This window comes from Capricornis sumatraensis, chromosome 17 (assembly GCF_032405125.1).
Source record: "Capricornis sumatraensis isolate serow.1 chromosome 17, serow.2, whole genome shotgun sequence".
NCBI classification, from domain to species: Eukaryota; Metazoa; Chordata; class Mammalia; order Artiodactyla; family Bovidae; genus Capricornis; species Capricornis sumatraensis.
The window spans coordinates 69,422,522-69,444,183 of NC_091085.1; the positions used below are offsets into that span (position 1 = coordinate 69,422,522).

The following is a 21,662-nucleotide window of genomic DNA, read 5'->3' on the forward strand; positions in this document are numbered from 1 at the left end:
GGAAGCCCGAGCTGGGAGTATGGTCTTAACCGCTGGACCACCTCCTGGTCCTTTTAAAAGGAAATGGATGAAAAATTTACAGACCTCCGTCTGGTTCTGCGCATCCGTGACCCTCTTAAGAGTCCCTGCCTCTTCAGGGGTGATGGGAGCCAAATTGGTCTTTTGGCAACTGTGAGCTCTCAGGGGATAACTACAATATTACAACCCAAATCATGCCTAGTACTGTGGGAAACCTCCAGACTTCCAGGTGTGACAAAGTGCATGCGTGCTGTCATGTCCAACTCTTTGCGACCCTTGTGGGCTTTTAGCCCGACAAGACTCCACTGTCCATGGATTTTTCCAGGCAAGAATACTGGAGTTAGACACGTACCCCTAAATCACGTTGACTAGAAATACATAACGCTGCAACTGAAACCAACAAACTCCGTGAAGCATGAGTTTTCACGTCAACATGGGTGTGAGTAGGACTATAAAGAAAGCTGATGCGCTTGAACTGTGGTTTCAGAAAAGACTTAAGATGTCCCTTGGACAGCAAGGAGATCCAACCAATCAACCCTAAAAAAATCAAATCAGTCCTGAATATTCATTGGGAGGACTGACGCTGAAACTTCAAAACGTTGGCCACCTGATATGAAGAACCGACTTATTAGAAAATACTCTGACGTTAGGCAAAATTCGAAATAAAGACAGACAAAAAATGGGATAGTCGGGTATCAACCGATTCTACGAACACGAGGTTTACACAAACCGCGGTAAGTACTGGTTAAGGAAATTACACTATAAATTACAAAGCTAGCTATGGATGAGTACAACAAGACTTATAAACCCAGAAAAAAGGAAAAACTTAAACTTCTCTTATACAAGTAAGATTCAGTCTCCGTAGAGACTGTCAAAAATTGCCAATGCCGACTATATTTCAAGTCGTCATGGCGGGGTATTGGGAAAAGTTTTCAATTAGCAATAATCGCGCCTCGGATAAACCTCATTGGCTACGATACTGCCACTGCGCAAAGCTGGAGGACGTGAGCACGCACCCGCTTCCCCCACGGATGACAATGCCCTTTTCACTGAGGGTGAGCGGCCGCCAGCGAATTCGTGGATTGAATCTGTTTCCCTGCAGATGGTTACATTTAAGACCCATCGGGGGGCTTCTTGTGGTTGGGCCGTCTCTTGTCGAACACTATTATTTTGGAAATAGCGCTTTCGCTGGGGATGGTGGGGAACGTTATGCAAATTAGCATGACGTCACAGAGACGAATCGAGTTGACTGGTACTCTGAGGAGGAAACAGCACTCTGAGGAGGAAACAGCATCAGGAGGACCGGAAAAGCGAGGGCACACCAAAGAACCAGGAATTGGAGGTGAGAGTGCGGGGGCGGAAAAAAGCATTTTCAAAAACCGAATTAAGAATCTCAACTGTTAGTATTACAAAGATAAAAAACTAGACGCAGCACGAATAGACTGTACTTGCCTATCTACGTTTGATGAAGCGATCTCAAATCCGCCAACTACTTAAAATACGCCGAAAACTTAAGATGCTAAGTTAACAGCTATAATAAATTAAAAACAGCACCTACTTTCACAAGATGTTTTCATGTCAGACACCTAATTTTAATCGGAAAAGTAGTACTTTCTTTTAAAACTGGATTATTCAGTCTCCGTAGAGACTGTCAAAAATTGCCAATGCCGACTATATTTCAAGTCGTCACGGCGGGGTATTGGGAAAAGTTTTCAATTAGCAATAATCGCGCCTCGGATAAACCTCATTGGCTACGATACTGCCACTGCGCAAAGCTAACGAGTAACGCCCCTTCTCATCGTTCCCAATAAGCAAGGTTCCTATTACAGAAAGGTGAGTTGGAGACTCATGGCAAAACCCTTAATTATTGAATGAATAAAATTTAGACAACCATATGAAGAGCTCTCGGGAAGATATAAGCTGATTCAGTTGCTTGATTTCGCTTAGTTTTTAGTGTCGAATGAAGCAAAGCATTGTGGGAGGGAACATGCTAATTAACTTAACACGACTATGAATTGGGGAGAAAAAGAAATTGCTCTGTGTTGAGTGCTGTTCACTTGGCTCTGATTCACGGTGTGACTATCCTCTGAAAAAGTGTTGGTTATTATTATTATTGTTGTTTTTAATTGTAGCAAAGTGTGCATAACATAAAATTTGCCATTTGAACCATTTTTAAGTGTACAGTTCGGTAGCAACCATCACCACTGCACACCTCCAGAACTTTTTCATCATCCCAGACTGTTCCCATTAAACACTAACTCCTCATTCCTCTCCCCACAACCCCTGGCAACCCCTATTCCATTTTCTATAAATTTGGTAACTCAAGAATCTCATGGACAGAGGAGCCTGGCAGGCTACAGTCCATGGGGTCGCCAGAGTAGGACACAACTTAGCAATAAAACCACCACAAGTACTTCGTATAAGGAAATCACACATTTATTTGACCTGTTGTATCTACCTTATCTCAGAGCATGTTTTTAAGGTTCATCCATGTTGTAGTATATTTCAGAATTTCATTCCTTTCTATGGGAATTTTGTTATCCATTTATTCGTTGACAGGAGGTTTCTTCCATTGTGAGAAATGTCTCTATGAACATTGGCATTCAAGTATCAGTTTAAGTTCTTATTTCAGTTCTTTTGTGTATATATCTAGAAGTGGAATTTCTGAATCATATGGTAATTTAATATTTAACCTGAGAAAGTTTTCTCTGGACAGGACATATTAATTCAGCAGAGAGAGGTTATTTCCACAGAAATGCCCACTGTTTGTGAGTTTGAAGTAACAGTCGCTCTCATTGTGAAGGCTACTAGAAATCTTTATCTGGACTTGTTTCAGCTCTGAGCTATATTTTCCAAACGACTTTTGGTTTTTGCTACTCACTAAGATGAAAACGGTAGTCTCTGAGAAAATTGTATTTCCCCTAACATTTCATTATGAAAAACTTCAAACACAAAATGTTCAGTGTATTGCTTACTGAATATTCATGTAGTCATCAACTAGATGTAAAAATGACATAAAAGGGCCTATTTGGGGATTTTCCTGGTGGTCCAGTGGTTAAGAATGCGCCTACCAATGCAGGGGACACATGTTCCATCCCTGGTTGGGGAAGACCCCACATGCTGCAGGGTAACTAAACCCCTGCGACACTGCTGAGCCCACGCCACAGATCCCTGGCTCCTCAACAAGGGAAACGACCGCAGTCAGAAGCCTGTTCGCCGCAACTACAGAGTAGCCCCCAGTCTCTGCAACCAGAGAAAGCCAGCGCACAGCAACAAAGACCCACTGCAGCCAAAATTTTTTCTAAAAAAGGCCTGTTTGATGCTGATGTCTAGTTAACTTTTTTTTTTTCCCCCCACAGCCAGGGTAGGAAAAAACAGCAGAGAGAAAAAGACTAACAGTGTGATTTAGAGGACTTTGTCATTAATGCCTGGTGCAGTGGATTTGTGAGAAATGAAAAGACTAGCATCATCCAAGGAATTTCTCAGCCCTTGAGAATGTCTCGATTGGGTGGCTCATTACACCCTGTCAGTAGCTACCAAGGGAAATTGTATTTCACCAGCTGTCCTGGATGACTTCACCCTCCACAGATGACTTCCCAGCACTAAGAAAGCTGGAGAACTCAGCTAACTTCTCCCCAGAACATGAGATTCTTTGAGGCCTAAAGGCACAATAATCTTGTGTTCCTGGCCAGTCTCTTAATGATGCTTATTCCCCTAGGAGAACTGGGGAAATAATGTGGATATGAAGTTTTCCATGATAATATTGGCCTGAGATGGGGGTAATGTCATGTTTTGACATTTCTATAGGTTTTGATCAAACACTCATTGGTGCAGAAAATATTCTGGATTCTAATTTTTTGCCTTAGTTTCCAGTCTACATTTTGATCCTTTTTTTTTTTTTTTTTTTCAGCCAGGATTCCCTGTGGCTTCCCTGTGTCTCAGCTGGTAAAGAATCTACCTGCAGATTCTAGACCTGGGTTCGATCCCTGGGTTGGGAAGATCCCTTGGAGAAGGGAACAGCTTCCCACTCCAGTATTCTGGCCTGAAGAATTCCATGCACTGTATATTCATGGGGTGGCAGAGTCGGACATGACTGAACGACTTTGACTCACTTTCAGCCAGGGTGGTCAGGTTAACTAAGGCACAAAATATTCATGTCAGGTGATTCTACTAGCCCAGAGACCTATTTGAGGTGTGACTGGAGGTACTGCTCCCAAAGTGATCTCTGATAGCCTTGACCTGCAGTGGCTTGAAGCAGGGTTTCCGTTCCCAGCCTGAGATTGAGGTCGGGTCTTGCAGAGAGAGAGCTGAATCCTAACTACTAGATCAGTGATGAGTGACAAGGCCCTGGCTTTGCAAAAAAAGAATTCCCACAGAGACAAAAAGTAGTGAGACAAGTAAAATGTTTGTTAGGAGGAAAAAGAGTACTGTACGTGTAGACAGACACACAGGCGGGCTCAGAGTCGCAGCCTAATGGTAGCTTAAATCACTTATATGGGGCATTTCTTCTGGGTTTCCTTTGGCCAGTCGTTTCTTATTTATTTATTTATTTATTTATTTATTTATTTGACTACAACAGGTCTTCATTGTGTTTGCAGGTTCTTTAGTTGTGGCATGCAACTTCTTGGTTGCAGTATATGGAGTCCAGTTCCCTGACCAGGGATCGAACTCTGGCCTCCTGCATTGAGGGCATGGAGTCTTAGCCACTGGACCACCAGGGAAGTCCCAGGCCAGTCATTTCAATTTGCCTGGTTCTGAGTCCCTATTTGGTGCTTCTCACTATCTTCCAATGTGTGCACATGAATCTCTGTCAGGATGGATTTCACCAAAAAAGCTTATGGGTAAATTTAGTATCATTCCTCTTTTGACCTCCAAAGAGTTTTCTGGTCTGGAAGTCAAGGTTTCCTTGACTTGAAGGATGAGAAATATGTGGTCTCTTATTTTCATCTGGGCAGGAGCCAGCCTCTTCTCTTGGTTGTACTGCTATTGATATTTTGGAGTTTCTGTCTACAGGAAATAAACTCAAATTGCTTTCCTTGTGGGTGAGTGGGGGCATCTACCTCCTGCTTCAAAACTACTGAACTTACTTTACCAGTATTTACCTCTATGCATTCAATGAGAGTAAACTGACTCCAGCTTTCATACTACTTCTCTGGGCCTCAATTTTTTGTTGTTGTTGTTGTTGTTGTTGTGTTTCATTTGGCAGTGTCCGGTAGCTTGAGGGATCTTAGTTCCCTGACCAGGGATTGAACATGCACCATCAGCAGTGTAAACTCTGAGTCCTGACCACTGGACCATCCGAGAATTTCCCTCACTTCATTTTAAAATGGGGGAAGTGGTTCCTTAGAGTAGTCTTCAAGGTCAGTGCTAGCTGTTTTGATGTGTTCTAAAGCACAAACTGATGTATTATCCAGGCAGTGCTACAGATCAGTGGTTCTCACTGGCTGCATATTAGAAACAACTGTGAAGTTTGTAAAACGGCTTGGTGCCCAAGTGTCTCCCCAGACCAGTTAAGTCAGAATTTTTGGAAGTAAGACTCAGGCATTGTATTGGTTAATTTAATAAAAACATAAGATGAGAAATAAAATTGGAGAAGCCACATGTGTAATCATATTAGTCCCTGTATATTATATTTCACTTTAATTGTTCCTTTCAACTGTAATCGGTTTCCCAGACATTTGTGAATGAATTTCTTCACAACTCACTGCATGGTGGGAACCTGTTTCCGTTTCGATGCGTGGGAAGGATTGTAAACACTGAAGTTGAGGATGAGTCAAACCTAGATCCATTGCTGAAGCTTCTAATGAGAGAGTGAATTCCCATTTGGATTGTCAACTAAAAATGATGCACAACGTGAGAGTTGTGAGTTAAGTTTTATTTGGGGTAAAATGAGGACTGCAGCCTGGTGGACAGCACCTCCGGTAGCTCTGAGAGACTGCTCCAGAGAGGTAGTGAGGGAAGGGCAATATGTAAGATTCTGGTGAAAGGGGAGCTTACAAAAGGTGTTCTGTTAGTGATGTCACCATGAAGGGATTTAGTGATTTTCTAGATAGGAAGAAATGGCAAAAACTGGGATCATGAAATCAGTTCCTGAAAATATCTAACTATCTAAAGACCTGTCCCACCAGGTTCCCTGGAGCACAGAGTGCCTCACTCCACCCTGAAGTCCCTTAGGGGATGTTGAGGGTCAATAGCTGCAGCAGCACAGGATTCAATCTCCTTGTTTTTGTTCAATCGCTGGCAAATGCTCTTTGCAGCTCTTTGCAATTACGAATTTGCAAGTGCCAATTTGTAATTGACAGGATGTACTATTAAAAAAAATATTTATTTATCTGGCTATGCTGGTTCTTCGCTGTGGCAAGAGAGAGGCCTGTGTGATCTAGTTCCCTGACCATGGATTGACTGGGGCCCCCTGCTTTGGGAGCACCGAGTCTCAGCCACTGGACCATCAGGGAAGTCCTTGGATGTATTATTTTGCACTCAGGACACTGGCATCTAAACTAACCGCTTCTCTCTCGAAAACACGATGGCTTAGGAGACAGCTGCACATCGCATACCTGGCTTTGAAACCTCTGACCAGAGAAGGCCAACAGGGGGCCTTACTGGACAATCTGGGTCCCACAGCTGTGAACCCCAAAGGACTGTGGGTTTTGTAGTTTTCTTGCATCATTTCTGCTTCATGAACTACATTTCCCAAAATGCAAATATAGCCGGTCTGTCCCTGTTGGGTGTAAAGTGTCCCTTAAGCTGTGGAAGGTAAGTGTGTTCTGTGCGGGCTGCAGGTTTCTAGAAATTGTGGATTCCATTTCTCTTCTTTGCCCTTTGGTGGGACCTGGGAGAGAGCAGTTGTTCCAGTAGAGCATGTTTTCCCCGGGGTTTCCCGAGACCTTTGGTCTCAGGAATCGGGAACCTGTATTTGTCTAGCTGTTCACGTGTTACTCTGGAAAGTCAGGGTCCTGATCCCAGATCTGGAAAGCCCAATATAAAATAATGTTTACGTATGGGGTGAGTGTCACTGGAGAATGTCTACATTTTATCAAAATCTATGTCAAGGCCTTGTTTTTTTTACAGCTAGAAAAGCTGAGGAAGACTGTCTTGTCATGTCTCATGACTCTTCACTGTGTCCAAGCATCTGTATTTGCAATTGAGGGTAAACTAATAGAATATGGGGGAAATAGAATAAAATAGGCGAGTGTTTAACTACGTTAATAAAATCCTGAAAAGTCTGAGCAACAGTTTCATCACCTAAACTGGAACTCAAATATGCCTCTTTAGTTTATGAAGAAATAAGATAATTTTAATTTATAAAGTGGTAAGTAGGTTTTTGGGACACACAGTCCCCCGAGGGATGGTTTTAACTAAAAATATAAATGTGTTCCTCTGATACACACATCTTTAGATGGAGTCATAGATAGGTTAACAATGAGCTATTAAAGCACTTAAATTTTTTTTATTTTTGTCTGTGTCGGGTCTTGGTTGCGGCACTCGGAATCTCAGTTCCCAGAAAGTGTTGAAAGCGTTAGTCGCTCAGTCGTGTCCAACTTTTTGTGACCCCATGCACTGTAGCTCACCAGTTGCCTCTGTCCAGGGGATTTCCCAGGCAAGAATACTGGAGTGGGTTGCCATTTCTTTCCCTAGGGGATCTTCCTGACCCAGGGATCAAACCCACATCACCTGCATTGGAAGGCAGATTTTTAACTACTAGACCGCCAGGGAAATCCCAACCACTCACTTTTTGAAGTTTATAAGAATTCAGTTCTGACCAGCCAGGTCAGAACTATTCTTATGTTAGAATTCTGCTTTATCATTTTACCTCCCTCCTTTTTAAAATAGATTTCATTTTTTAGAGGCCTTCTTCCTCTTTTTTTTCTTTTTCTTTTTTTTTAGGAAACCAAAATATACAGTTTCCCTTGGATGCAGAAAGCCTTGGCAGATTTGCCACTCATAATTAACTCCTATCTGATGGTCAGAGTATAGAAGAGCTATGGCTCTTAGGAGACCAGGAAGACAAGATAGGCTTGAGCTATCATGAAATAAAACTATACATTTTATTTTGTGAACAAGGTTGTTGTTGTTTAGTTGCTCTGTCATGTCTGACTCTTTGTGACCCCCTGGACTGTAGCCCTCTAGGCTCCTCTGACAATGGGATTTCCCAGCCAAGCATACTGGAGTGGGTTGCCATTTCCTTTTCCAGGACATCTTCCTGACCCAGGGATCGAACCTGCATCTCTTGGGTCTCCTGCATGGGCAGGCGGGTTCTTTACCACTACCGCCACCTGGGTTTGGGCTTCCCTAGATCAGGAAAAACCCCTGGAGAAGGGCACTAAATAAGGATGTTACCCACGCTTTTCTTTTAGTTTCTTGCCTAGAGTTAAGGTTTGTCTTTGTAAGTTTAGGCTAAACTTAGCCCTTGTTTACTGCTGTACTGTTGATAATCATGTGCTCTTGCTGTCATTTTTGTCTAGGTCAAGGGCAACATGAGGGAGCTATACGTTTTAAGTTACCTGCCCTTGTTCACTATGTCTGTTTGTTTCCAATATGTTTTCTCCAAATACTATATGATTGCTTATATCATCCAGATATTGGAATTTTGTCTACCATTAAGGCAAAATATTCCATATTTTAGCTTCTCTTCAAACTTCTCCATTCTTCTCTCTTCTCATTAAAAAAAATTATTTATTTGGCTGTGTTGAGTCTTAGTTGTGTCATGTGGGATCTTCCTTGCCATGTGACCCTTGAGCTCCAGAGCATGTGGGGTCAGAATGTTGCAGTTTAATGGGGAGTAGTTGTTGCAGTTTCCCTACATTGGAAACAGGGAGTCTTAACTACTAGACCACCAGAGAAGTCCTTTCTGATTCTTCTGATCATATCTCTGGGCTTATAAAATATGGGTATAAACATTTTACTTGGCTCTTGGCATTTTCATGACTTTTGGCATTTCTGTACTTCCACTGTCCAGGGCACACTAGGGCATCTGCAATCCAAACATTCCTCTAAGAAATTACTGTTAAAAATTGTATTTGTTATTGTGGAGATAGGTAATGAACCCCCATCCTTGGATCTAACACAGATCCTCAACAATGAACAGCTCTTGGTTAATCTTGTGCTATTTATATACTCCACCTATTGATTATTCACTCATCTGTTTTGTGTGTTTTTTAGTTAAATTAAAATTTTTAGGGACTTCCTTGGTGGTCTAGTGGCTAAAACTCCGTGTTCCCAATGCAGGGGGCTCAGGTTCGATTCCTAGTCAGGGAACTAGATCCCACACGCCACAACTGAATGATCCCACGTGCTGCAACTAAGACCTGGTGCTGCCATATAAATATTTAGAAAAACCTTTTTTTTTAACATTTAGTTGAAAGTTTCAGTTGTACAACATAGTGATTCATAATGTTTAAAGGTTATATTCCATTTATAGTTATTATAAAATATTGGCTATATTCGTGTTGTACTATATATCCTTATAGCTTATTTATTTTATAGATCAATAGTTCGTATCTCTTAATCCCCTCTCCCGTCTTGCCCCACCCGCCTTCTCTTGGTTATCTTGATTTCTAAAACCCAGTTTCTGAACTTCCCCGGTGGTCTAGTGGTTAAGACTCTGAGCTTCCAGTGCAGGGGCACCGGTTCGATCCCTGGTCTCAGGGAAGGTCTCTGCATTCTATGGGATGCACCATGTGGCAAAAAAAAAAAAAAAGATAAAAAACAAGTTTCTCCTGTGATGCTTTTTTTCTCTCTAGCATGAGGATGAGCTTTGGGTTAACTTTCAAAAGGACAGCAAAAGTCCGCTGGAGGGCAAACTTCAGCCAGCAGTGCTCACTCAGATCCACTGGGTTATTTGTGCCACCAAGTCCTCCTCTGGACACTGAGAAGGTCAAAGAGTTACAACGCTTCATCACCCTTTCCAAGAGGCTCCTAGTAATGACCGGGGCAGGAATCTCCACTGAGTCAGGGATCCCAGACTACAGGTCAGAAAAGGTGGGACTTTATGCCCGCACAGACCGGAGGCCTATCCAGCATGGGGATTTTGTACGGAGTGCTCCCGTCCGCCAGCGGTACTGGGCTAGAAACTTTGTGGGCTGGCCTCAGTTCTCCTCCCACCAGCCTAACCCTGCACACTGGGCTCTGAGCAACTGGGAGAGACTCGGAAAGCTGCACTGGTTGGTGACCCAAAACGTGGATGCCTTGCATACCAAGGCGGGAAGTCAGCGCCTAACAGAACTGCACGGATGCATGCACAGGTAACGAAAAACCTAAAACAGTGAATGTAGAAATGTGTGCTCCGTCAGAGCAGGGACCCTGGCCGTACTGATCATTGCTGTCTTCTCTAGACCATGAGGAAATGACTCAGGAGGAAGTTGTTTACTCTGGAGTTAATCCTAGCAAATTCAGTGAGGGAATGGGATGTGAAACCTGGAAGATAGGAGAGCTAGGGAAAGGTTATGCTAATGAATGGGTTACTGCTTGGGGCAGCTGGGGCTCAAGCCTGTCAGGGGCCCTCTGACTGTACAGCAGTTTCAGAATCATCTCACTGAAAATCAAGGGACCTGGGGCGTTTATCCATCCGTCATCTCTCGTCCTTCATTGGTGGAGGGGGACTCTGGGAGAATTAACTCCCTAATACTGGCTCTGCTCCTGCAGGAAAGCTTCTATGGCCAGAGAATTAGGAAGCCACTTATAAGAGATCTGGATGCAGGTGGCCTCTGAGTGTTCCCAGGGAACTGTGAGCAGACCACCAACAGCATGTGCTACAAATGGCTGGGTCCCCAGTGCCTAGACACATAGATCACAGGATAGCCAGGACCCAGTAAAGACTGATGAAATGAACATACGTAGCCCTGGTCGTAACTTGCAGCTAAGGGGAGCCCATTTCCTTATCTTTAAGCCTGGGAAACAGTTCTCTGCAAACTGAAATCAGTCCACCATTTGTAAACTCTTTATTGGGTGCCTGAAACATGTGGTGTGTACCGGTGTGCTCCTTGCTGGTGTGGAGGGTTCAAAACCAAAATATAAAATGTGGCCTGCATTATATATATATATAATAATAATAATACCAAAATATAATATGTGAGAATTTGGTAATCTGTTTGTTGGGGGGACCAGAAAATACCAGGTTTAATGACAAATAACTCCACACATGACTTATTTTATGTGGTCCTTGATAGACATGTTTTACAGGTTCAGAGAAACAGTGAAGACTGGAGTAATCAAGAAAGCTTTTATAGGTGAGGTGGGGCTGGAGAATAGCTCAGGTTTGACTTGACAAAGGCGGGGAAAGAGAGCTTTCCATATGAAGGGAACTTTTGTAGAGTGTTGGACTGGTCTCCTTGGAGACTAGTATGAAATCAGCTTGTCTGGGAAGGCTAGACCCAAATCCTGGATGCGTTTGAAAATCTTGCAGTGCTGATTTGGATCTGTTGTGAGAGACCAAAGGGGGGTGTTGGTGGTTTTTGAACAAGAAAGCAATATGATAAAAATGGCATGTGAGGAAGGATGGACAAGATTAGGAAGAGTGGCTCAGGGAGGTCAGCCAGAAAGACTTAGACTAAGGTGGTGTCAGGGAATGAGCTGGGAATGGCTATGAGTTCATTAAGTTTTTTTCTGTGATGAAAATTTTTTAAATCCACAGAAGTAGAGTCCCACGTACCATCACCCAGATTCAGAGTTTTATCAAGTCTACTTTATCCTTTCTCTTCATCTCTTCTTAAATTTTTTCCCCCTTTGGCCTCGCTGTATGGCATGCAGGATCTTAACTCCCCAACCAGGGATCAAACCTGTGCCCCTTGCATTGGGAGCGAGGGGTCTTAAGCATTGGGTCACCAGGGAAGTCCCATGTTCTTAAATATTTTAAAACAAAGCTGGGACCTGGCAGTGAAAGCCTGGAATCATAACCACTAGGCCACCAGGGAACTCCTGGGAAAGTGTTTTCACGGGCAGCGATAATTACAGCAAATGATTAGAGCAGAAGATGGAGGGGGGTGGAAAACCCTGGTTTCGGGAGTAAGGAAATTATCTGGTAAAGTCTTTGTAGTCATGTTAAGGATAAAAGTGAGCTGCAGCAGATTTAAGCAGGGAGTGGGTGGTGAGGAAGCAAATGTATATTGTTCTAGAAGGCTGGCAGGCACTGGAAGGGAGGTGATAGCTAAAGAGGTCATGACAAGGTATTAATAAAATGGGGGGAAACGGGGGGTGTCAGGGAGAGAAAGCCATCGTGATGGAGGAGCTGGAGATGGCTGGGAGGAAAGGTCTCCGGCAGCTTTGTGCCTTCCCCAGGACAGTCGGCCTCCTCTGTGGTTTCAGGGTCCTCTGCTTGGATTGTGGGGAGCAGACTCCTCGTGGGGCACTGCAGGAACGGTTCCAAGTCCTGAACCCCACCTGGAGTGCTGAGGCCCACGGCCTGGCTCCCGACGGCGATGTCTTTCTCACCGAGGAGGAGGTACAGAGCTTCCAGGTCCCATCCTGCTCTCGATGTGGGGGCCCCCTGAAACCAGACGTCATCTTCTTTGGGGACACAGTGAAGCCTGACAAGGTTGATTTTGTGCACAAGAGGGTGAATGAAGCCGACTCCCTCCTGGTGGTGGGATCTTCCTTGCAGGTAACTGGCTTGTTGTTACTGGTAACTGACTGTAGGCTGGGAGGCCCTGCTGGTGGTGGTGGTTTAGTCACTAAGTCGTGTCTGATTCTTTCTGACCCCACGGACTGTAGCCTGCCAGGCTGCTCTGTGCCTGGCATTTCCCAGGCAAGTGTATTGGAATTGGTTGCCATTTCCTCTTCCTGGGGATCAAACCCATGTCTCCTGAACTGGCAGGCAGATTCTTTACCACTGAGCCACCTGGGGAGCCCTGGAGGGGCTCCCTATTTGGTCTAGCTCTTTCTGCATCTAAAGAGCTCTCACCTGCCTCTTCTACCCCGACAGGTGTACTCGGGTTACAGGTTCATCCTCACTGCCCGGGAGAAGAAGCTGCCCATCGCGATACTGAACATTGGGCCCACGCGGTCTGATGACCTGGCATCTCTGAAACTGGATTCTCGTTGTGGAGAGTTGCTGCCTTTAATAGACCCACGCTGACCACAGCCTGATGTTCTGGAGCCGGAAACTGGGGCTTTCTCTTGAATTTCTGCTGCTAAGGGTAAAAAACCTTAGATACCAGATTCCAGTTCCTGCTCAAGTCCAATACCACGCTTCCACTGCAGGGGGCCTGGTTCCATACCTGGTCAGGGAACTCAGATCCCACATGCTGAGGGGCGTGGTAAAAAAAAAAGGATGGCCACTTTTAATTATTATTTGTTTTTAGCTGTGCTGCAGGGGCTTTCTCTGGGCTGTGGCCAGTGGGAGATACTCTTCATTGGGGTGCAGGGGCTTCTCATTGTGTTGTGTTCTCTTGCTACCTCTAGGCGGGAGGGGTTCACTAGTTGTGGCACGGGCTTAGTTGCCCTTCATCACGTGGAATCTTCCAGGACCAGGGATTGAACCCCTGTTCCCTGCATTGGTAGACGGATTCTTAACCAGTGAACCAACAAGGAAGTCTTGGTATGGCCATTCTTAACTGAAACTTAAGTGAAATGGTTTCTTAATGGTTAAGTGAAATGGTTTCTTAAATGAAACCATTCTTAATGTTTTTATGTACGTTAAGCGATATTGTTGGAAAGACTATGATTTTTGAATTCTAGGCATATAGCTATTTAAGACAATGTTCCAAAATCTGCCATTGCCTTTTTCCCCCATTACCAAAAATAACAGCTTTATTAAGATATGATTCCCATACCATAAAGTTCATCCTTTAAAAAGTATACTTTAAAAGTATATAATTAATGTGTTCTTAGTATACTCAAAGTTTACACATGAATCACCACTACTTCTAGAACATTCTCATCATCCCAGGAAGAAAACCCATTAGCAGTGATTCCCCATTTCCCACCCCCCTGGTCCTGACAACAACAAATCTGTTTTTGCCTGTCCTGGACACTTCATACAGTAGGTAGCCTTTTGTGTCTGTCTCCTCTTAGTATAATGTTTTCAAGATTCACCCATATTGTAGCTGGTGTTAGTACTTTACCTCTATATTCCCCTTGAGTACAACCACTTAAAAAAAAAGTTTTTTTCCAGCTTTGAGATATAATTCATATATCATACAGTTCACTCATTTACTGCATACAATTGAATAGTTTTTAATATATTCCCAGGGGAGTAAAGCCGCTTTTTAAAAAAACATTTTATTTTTTGAGGTTCACAGCAGAATTGAGCAGAAAGTACAGGAGGTTCCCATACATCCCTTCCCTCTGTTTACTCACACACTATTTGTTGTTTATTTACTGAAGGAATCTTGGTTGCTTCCAACTTTTTGGCAATTATGAATAAAGTGGAGGTTTTCGGTGGATGTAAGTTTTCATCTCATTTGGGCGAATACCAAGGAATGAGATCGCTGGACCACATGATAAGAATATGTTTAGTTTTTAGTTCTTCGATAGTAAGAAACTATCAAAGTGTTTTCTCAAGTGGCTGCTTCCCCACCAGCTATGTGTGAGAGTTCCTGTACACTACTTTTTAAAAACTTTTAATGAAGATGTACAGCATCAAGATCAAGGAACAGACCGCTGCTAGCCCCCAAGAAGTCCCCTTGGCACAATCACTTTTGAAAGTGTTAGTCATTCAGTTGTGTCCAACTCTTTGTGATCCCATGGACTGTAGCCCGTCAGGCTCCTTTGTCCATGGAATTCTCCAGGCAAGAATACTAGAGTGGGCAGCCATTCCTTTCTCCAAGGGATCTTCCCAACCCAGAGATCGAGCCCAGGCATCTCACATTGCAGGCAGATTCTTTACCATCTGACCCACCAGGGAAGCCCACAATCACTTTTAACTAGTCTCTTATGACTAGAATAAAACATTATGGAAAGTGCAGGTGATACAGATAAGTAAAAAGGATTTTCATACAAATTACCCATAATCTCACCATCAAGATAACCAAAATTTAACATTCTGGTGTAACTGAATCTAAATCTTTTCTTACAAAAGTTGAATCAAGCCGTACAGTGTTTTACATCCTGTTTTCACCTTACAGAGGTGACATGCCCTAAATTCTATGGTTTTTTGAATGGGGGACTGATGTGCACAGCCATTTCCTCCTCCCCACTGTCGACTTATTTTGGCATTAACTTGTTTGATTTCTTTTCAGATACTTAAGGATTCATCCCGGCTTCCTCTATCGGACCGAGGCTTACCAACTGTAGCCTGCAGAGGGCGGCAAAGCAACATCTCTCTGCAGGACCATCTCTGAACCCAGCAGGTTTCAGAGCTCAGGAGTTAAAATCTTCAGGCTAATGAGATTTACCCCATAAAATGGACTTGCAGTTTCTTTTGATAGGAAAACTGCTTTTTAAAAATCTCATTAGGCAGAAGAAACAGCCCAGGAAATATGTAAACCAGAATGACCTCCGGAGTGCTAACCTAGGGATCTCACTAATATCCTGAGTAAGAGGGGGAAGGAAATGACTTAATTTCTAATTCTAAATGGTTAAATATATTTAAGTGAATCATTTTTATATACTTTTTTTTTTTCAAAAAAATGATGAGCAATAATATGAATTAATTTTTTACTAACCAAGGAATAAAGGAAAGATTTTTAAAATAGCACATTAGGTATGTGGGTTGTACTTTTATATTTTTTTAATCAGCTGAAAATGAATGTAGCTTTATGACCCAGTTCTCTAAGGATTTCTGCTTGATTTCAGCTGCTGGAATGAGACCAGCCTTGAACCTGGTCCGTAGAGAGGAAACAGTGAATTCCCAAGTGGGTTCTTAAATTGATTTGTTTCTGCTGAAGGAAGCAGCAAGCCTTGTTTGATTACTGTGTTAGCCAGAGAGAATCATTGTCCTACACTAAAGCTTCTGCACAATCTCATCAAAAAGTGAAGCAGGTGAAAGATTCACAGCCTATTCTGGGTAGTCTTTTGTCTAAAATTGGGGCAAGCAGTATACATTTATCCTATATTTGCCTAGGAAGCAAATTTCAGTTAACTGGGATAACCCAAGATATTGAAAACACATAGCTTTCTTTCCTGCACAATATGTTCGCTCATAACCATTCATTAATTCTGGAGAGGCATAAGGTTGTTGTAAATCTCACTCCAGCTTTTTTGCATCTAGAGATACTAAGATGCTCTGAACGAGATTTGCTCAGTTACTGAAAGTTGGTACCACCAATAATTGCATTCAAATCTGGGTCTTTTGAATTCCAAGCCATTCCCCTCCATGAATCTCATAAATGGTTACTGACCAACAGTGTATTTATCTACTAAGGCTACAAAGATACAGCCCCTTCTTCTCAAGTGGCTCACAAAAGTTGTATTATCTCGCCCACCCTCATTCCTTACCAAAAGATGTCACAGAGTCAGGCATGAAATGACAGGAGAGAAAATTTAGTCCATCCCCGATTCACTTTGTCTAAGATCCAGACTTAACTAAGGCCACAGTTTTTAAAGAGCCAGGACTAGAGTCCAGGCAGATCTTCCTCCCAGTTCTTTTAGACAGCAGTGATTCCTACTTCTCTGAAGATTCCAGTTAGTAGGAAGTTAGCCTGAAGTGGAAGTCAACAGCTCCCCTGGCCAAGAATGGTAACAATGTGGGCAGTGGAGACCAGGTTAGGCTGCCAGGGAGAGAGGTCAGGCTGTTTTATCACCTAATGCTGGTATGATTCATGAAACCAAGTCTTGAGGGCCTTAGGAATGTTTGTTTTGGTTGTATTTCCTCTGGAAATGAATTCTTTGCAAAAGAAAATTTGCCTCAAGAGGAACCTGGCATTTCCTGAAGCTGACGCTTCTCGTGTCTCTTACTTTGCATCTTTTGCTTTCTTGTAGCTTGGCAGTTCCCAACCCGCTTCAAGTGCCCTGAGTTGGACTAACTGACTTCTACTAGCGGGTGCTGTCAGCTTGTCGCCGCCCTGGTTACACGGTTCTAACTGCATTCATCCAGCTTTGGCTGTGACTTTCACTCATATCCTTCCTAGTTGCTTCCACAACTGCTCTGCTATCACAGTTTTATTATATTGTTTGCTTTTTAATTAATTTATTGTGGTTGTGCTGGGTCTTCATTGCTACAACACAGGCATTCTCTAGTTGCAGTGAGTGGAGGCTACTCTTCTCTGTGGTGTTCGGGTTTCTCATTACTGTGGCTCCTCTTGCTGCAGAGCACAGGCTTTTCAGCTCAGACTCAGTAGTTGGGCCCCATGGGCTTTAGTTGCCCCAAGGCATGTGGGGTCATTCCTAGACTATGGATTGGACTTGTGTCCCCGGCATTGCAAGGCAGATTCTTATCCACTGTATCATCAGGGAAGTCCTCACGGTTTTCATAAGTAGAAGTCATGAAGGCAAACATGCACAGAATACTCAAAATCTCCTTCCCACTAACACATTCTCCTTTCACGATGTTAAAACTGAATATCCTCTCGGCTCTCCCTTAAATATAGCGTTTGTTGAACAGGCTATATCCCAGGCATTATGCAAAGTATTTTACAATGTATCAGCTGTGGACCCCGCCAGAGAGGCTTGTGCATGCATCAAAGTCGGTCCTCATTGGATGCCAAATGTTTCCTGAGAGGATCAAAGGCAGGATGGATAGAAAATGCAACACTCCTAGGTAGGGTGACCAGCCATCCCAGATTTCCCAGTACTGAAGGAGTTTCCTGATGCAGGACTTGCAGTGCTAAAACCAAGATGACCTGTTCACCCTGCTCCAAGGAAGAGCAAAGGTTGCTGCCAGCTATAATAGTTAATTCCCGATATATTATTCTTGTTGAGATTCAAAATGGTCCTCTGACGTCCAGATTGTTTCCTTAATTTTTTTTTGAATATTTGTCCGCTCCAGGTTTTAGTTGTGGCATGTAGAATCTTTAGCTGCAGCACATGGGATCTAGTTCCCTGACCAGGGGTTGCACCCAGGTCTCCTGCACTGGGAGCACAGAGTTTTAGCCTCTGGGCAACCAAGGATGGCTCTGATTCCTTAATTTTTATGTCACATGAACAAAAAGAAATTTAAACTTATCCAAGAAAGTAGAGTCTTTCTTCTTAATTTAGTACAGAAGGAATACAGCAATGCACTGAAACTCTTGGGATATAGGCAGACTTGGATTTCCAAAACCCTGTCTTGCTAATTAGTAGTTAGGTGAACTTGGGCAAGTTGTTTTAATCTAATTTTCAGTTTCTATAAACGAGGATAATAGGAGCTACTTCATTGGGTGGCTATGAAGATTAAACAAGTTAATGAAGCATGTATAGCTCACAGCACAGTGCCTGCCAGAGTGAGCAAATGTCAGGCATTATCACTAGGATATGGGAGGCGGGTGGGATGGTGAGATGAGAAGCCATCCCATCTGCCGAAACCTTTGTCTTCTATTGAGTGCTCCTTTGAGTAGACTCACTCGGATCTCCCCCAGAGCTGCTTTTCCTTATTGTGTACCTGTTCATCTTAAGAGGGACTCCCCTGGTGGTCCAGTGGCTACTTCTGCTTTATTGACTCCACCAAAGCTTTTGACTGTGTGGATCACAACAGACTGTGGAAAATTCTTAGAGATGGGAATACCAGACCACCTTACCTGCCTCCTGAGAAATCTGTATGCAAGTCAAGAAGCAATAGTTAGAACTGGACATGGAACGACAGACTGGTTCCAAATCAGGAGAGGAATACATCAAAGTCGTATATTGTCACCCTGCTTATTTAATTTATATGCAGAGCACATTATGCAAAATGCTGAGCTGGAGGAAGAATAAGCTGGAATCAAGATTGCTGCAAGAAACATCAGTAACCTCAAATATGCAGATGACACCACCCTTATGGCAGAAAGCAAAGAACTAAAGAGCCTCTTGAAAGTAAAAGAGGAGAGTGAAAAAGTTGGCCTAAAGCTCAACATTCAGAAAACTTATATCATGGCATCCGGTCCCATCACTTCATGGCAAATAGATGGGGAAACAATGGAAACAGTGAGAGAATTTATTTTAGGGGGCTCCAAAGTCACTGCAGATGGTGACTACAGCCATGAAATTAAAAGTTGCTTGCTCCTTGGAAGAAAAGCTATGACCAACATAGACAGCATATTAAAAAGCAGAGACATTACTCTGCCAACAAAGGTCCATCTAGTCAAAGCTGTGGTTTTTCCATTAGTCATGTATGGATGTGAGAGTTGGACTATAAAGAAACCTGAGCGCCAAAAATTGATGCTTTTGAACTGAGGTGTTGGAGAAGATTCTTGAGAGTCCCTTGGACTGCAAGGAGATCAAACCAGTCAATCCTAAAGGAAATCAGTCCGAATATTCACTGGAAGGACTGATGCTGAAGTTGAAACTCCAGTACTTTGGCCACCTGATGTGAAGAACTGACACATTAGGAAAGACCCTGATGCTGGGCAAGATTGAAAGCAGGGGGAGAAGAGGATGAGATGGTTGGATGACATCACCAATCTGATGGACATGAGTTTGAGCAAGCTCCAGGAGTTGCTGATGGACAGGGAACCCCGGTATGTTGCAGTCCATGGGGTCTCAAAGAGTCGGACACGACTGAGCAACTGAACTGAACTTGTCTTAAGGAAAAAAAAAATTACAAAAGCCAAGCTTTGCTTGATGTAATAAAGCCTTTCTAAAGAAAATAAAGTATATTTTTCCAGAAAAGGAAACCCTCTTATGCTGTTGGTGGGAATGTAAATTGGTGCAGCCACTATGGAAAACAATATGGAGATTTCTCAAAAACCTAGAACTAGGGCTAACTAGCTTCTTATCTTGAGGATAAGTTAAAAAAAAAAAGCACTAATTTAAAAAGATACATGCACCTTAATGAACACAGCAGCACTTTTACAATTACCAAGGTATAGAAGCAACCTAAGTGTCCATCAACAGATGAATGGATGAAGATATGGTATATATACCCAATGGACTACTCAGCCATTAAAAGAACAAAGTCTTGACATGTGCAGCAACATAAATGAACCTGGAGGCCATTATGCTAAGTGAAATAAGTCAGAGAAAGACAAAACACTGTATATCACCTACATGTGGAATCTTAAAAAATATAACTAGTGAATAAAAAAGTGGCAAACTCACAGATACAGAGAACATATCTGTGGTTACCAGAGGTGAGACACAAGTGGGGAAGTGCAATATAGCGGGTAGCAGATTAAAAAAAGCTTAGGTCTTCCCATGGGGCACAGTGGCAAAGGATCCACCTGCCAATGCAGAAGACCCGAGACTGGGGTTCAATCCCTGGGTCAGAAAGATCCCTTGGAGTAGGAAATGGCAACCTATTCGCTTATTTTTACCTGGAAAATTCCATGGACAGAAGCCTGGCAGGCTGCAGTTCATGGGGCCACAAAGAGTTGGACACCACTGCATGCATTAAAAAAAGGTTACTATGGGGTTATATGCAATCACCTGTTGCAAAACTTTTGAAATGTATAAAGCGGTATAGAATTTAAAGAACCTTTTGTTTAAAAAGTTGAAAAAAAATCCTTCTTTCTTTGGAAAATAGTATTTATGGAACATTTACAAGCACTGTAGGAATCACTTTATAATCCACTGACTCACCTAATTCCCACAACCATATGATCCGCACACTGTTATTTCTTTTCAAAGATGAGGCTCGTGAGGCTCAGAGACTTTAACTTGCCCAAGGTCACCTAAAACACCAGGCCAGTAATCAAAGCCAGTCTGTCCAGTTCTGAGCTTGCTTGTGTATCTAAGCAACTGTACTTTGAGACAGAGGAAGAGCAAAGCTCAGGAAGCTCTCAGAAGTGACCCCCGTTAGGTCCTAAAATATGAACAATCACCAAGTGGGGTCATTCCAGATGGAGGGAACAAGTGTAAACACATGGTCAGAACTGCAAATCCCTTCACCTTTTCTTCTCTAGAGGTGGGGATGAGGATACAAGTGAGAATTTGGAACGCCCCAGAAGCCATCAGTTCATCCAAAACTCACTTGCCACTCTCCTTCGCCCTTCGCTCTTTTCTCCCCATTTTGATTCCGTCTAGTTGTTATGCTTTTTCCAGTAGTCATGTATGGATGTGAGAGTTGGACTATAAAGAAACCTGAGCGCCAAAGAATTGATGCTTTTGAACTGTACTGTTGGAGAAGACTCTAGAGAGTCCCTTGGACTGCAAGTAGATCAAACCAGTCCATCCTAAAGGAAATCAGTCCTGAATATTCATTGGAACGACTGATGCTGAAGCTGAAACTCCAATACTTTGGCCACCTGATGCAAAGAACTGACTCATTGGAAAAGACCCTGATGCTAGGAAAGATGGAAGGCAGGGGGAGAAGGGGACGGCGGAGGATGAGATGGTTGGATGGTATCGCCGACTCAATGGACACGAGTTTGGGTAAACTCTGGGAGTTGGTGATGGAAAGGAAGCCTGGCGTGTTGCAGTCCATGGGGTCTCAAAAAGTCGGACACGACTGAGCGACTGAACTGAACTGAACTGAACTGACTGACTTTCCTGGCCCCCAGGATAAACGCAATGGTGTTCCTAGCAGAGGGAACTGGAGAAGGAGGCGCTTGTGTGTAGACAATGAGAGACCTAGAGTGTAGTTCACCCTTTTCTCACATTTGACTCGCCTACTCTGTCCTTGCTGAAGGATTCTGTATAACTCTGAGCCCCACCTT

The 21,662-nt window shown here is 43.2% G+C and overlaps 1 protein-coding gene and 2 non-coding genes across 3 annotated transcripts; 1 reads left to right on the forward strand and 2 right to left on the reverse strand.

The window, feature by feature from the left end:
• Nucleotides 1-874: 874 nt before the first annotated feature.
• LOC138094189 (U4 spliceosomal RNA) lies at nucleotides 875-1,015 on the reverse strand. The gene has a single exon (XR_011146220.1). It is a non-coding gene; the product is annotated as a U4 spliceosomal RNA (small nuclear RNA).
• A 639-nt stretch (nucleotides 1,016-1,654) lies between these two features.
• On the reverse strand, nucleotides 1,655-1,795 carry LOC138094190 (U4 spliceosomal RNA). Its single transcript, XR_011146221.1, has one exon. It is a non-coding gene; the product is annotated as a U4 spliceosomal RNA (small nuclear RNA).
• Nucleotides 1,796-6,750: 4,955 nt separating this feature from the next.
• Nucleotides 6,751-15,522, forward strand: SIRT4 (sirtuin 4). Its single transcript, XM_068990068.1, has 5 exons — nucleotides 6,751-6,774; nucleotides 9,762-10,262; nucleotides 12,322-12,616; nucleotides 12,938-13,151; nucleotides 15,195-15,522. The coding sequence occupies exons 2-4, from the start codon at nucleotides 9,763-9,765 to the stop codon at nucleotides 13,088-13,090; spliced, it is 948 nt and encodes a 315-aa protein (XP_068846169.1). The 5' UTR covers nucleotides 6,751-6,774; nucleotide 9,762; the 3' UTR covers nucleotides 13,091-13,151; nucleotides 15,195-15,522.
• The last annotated feature ends 6,140 nt before the right edge of the window (nucleotides 15,523-21,662 follow it).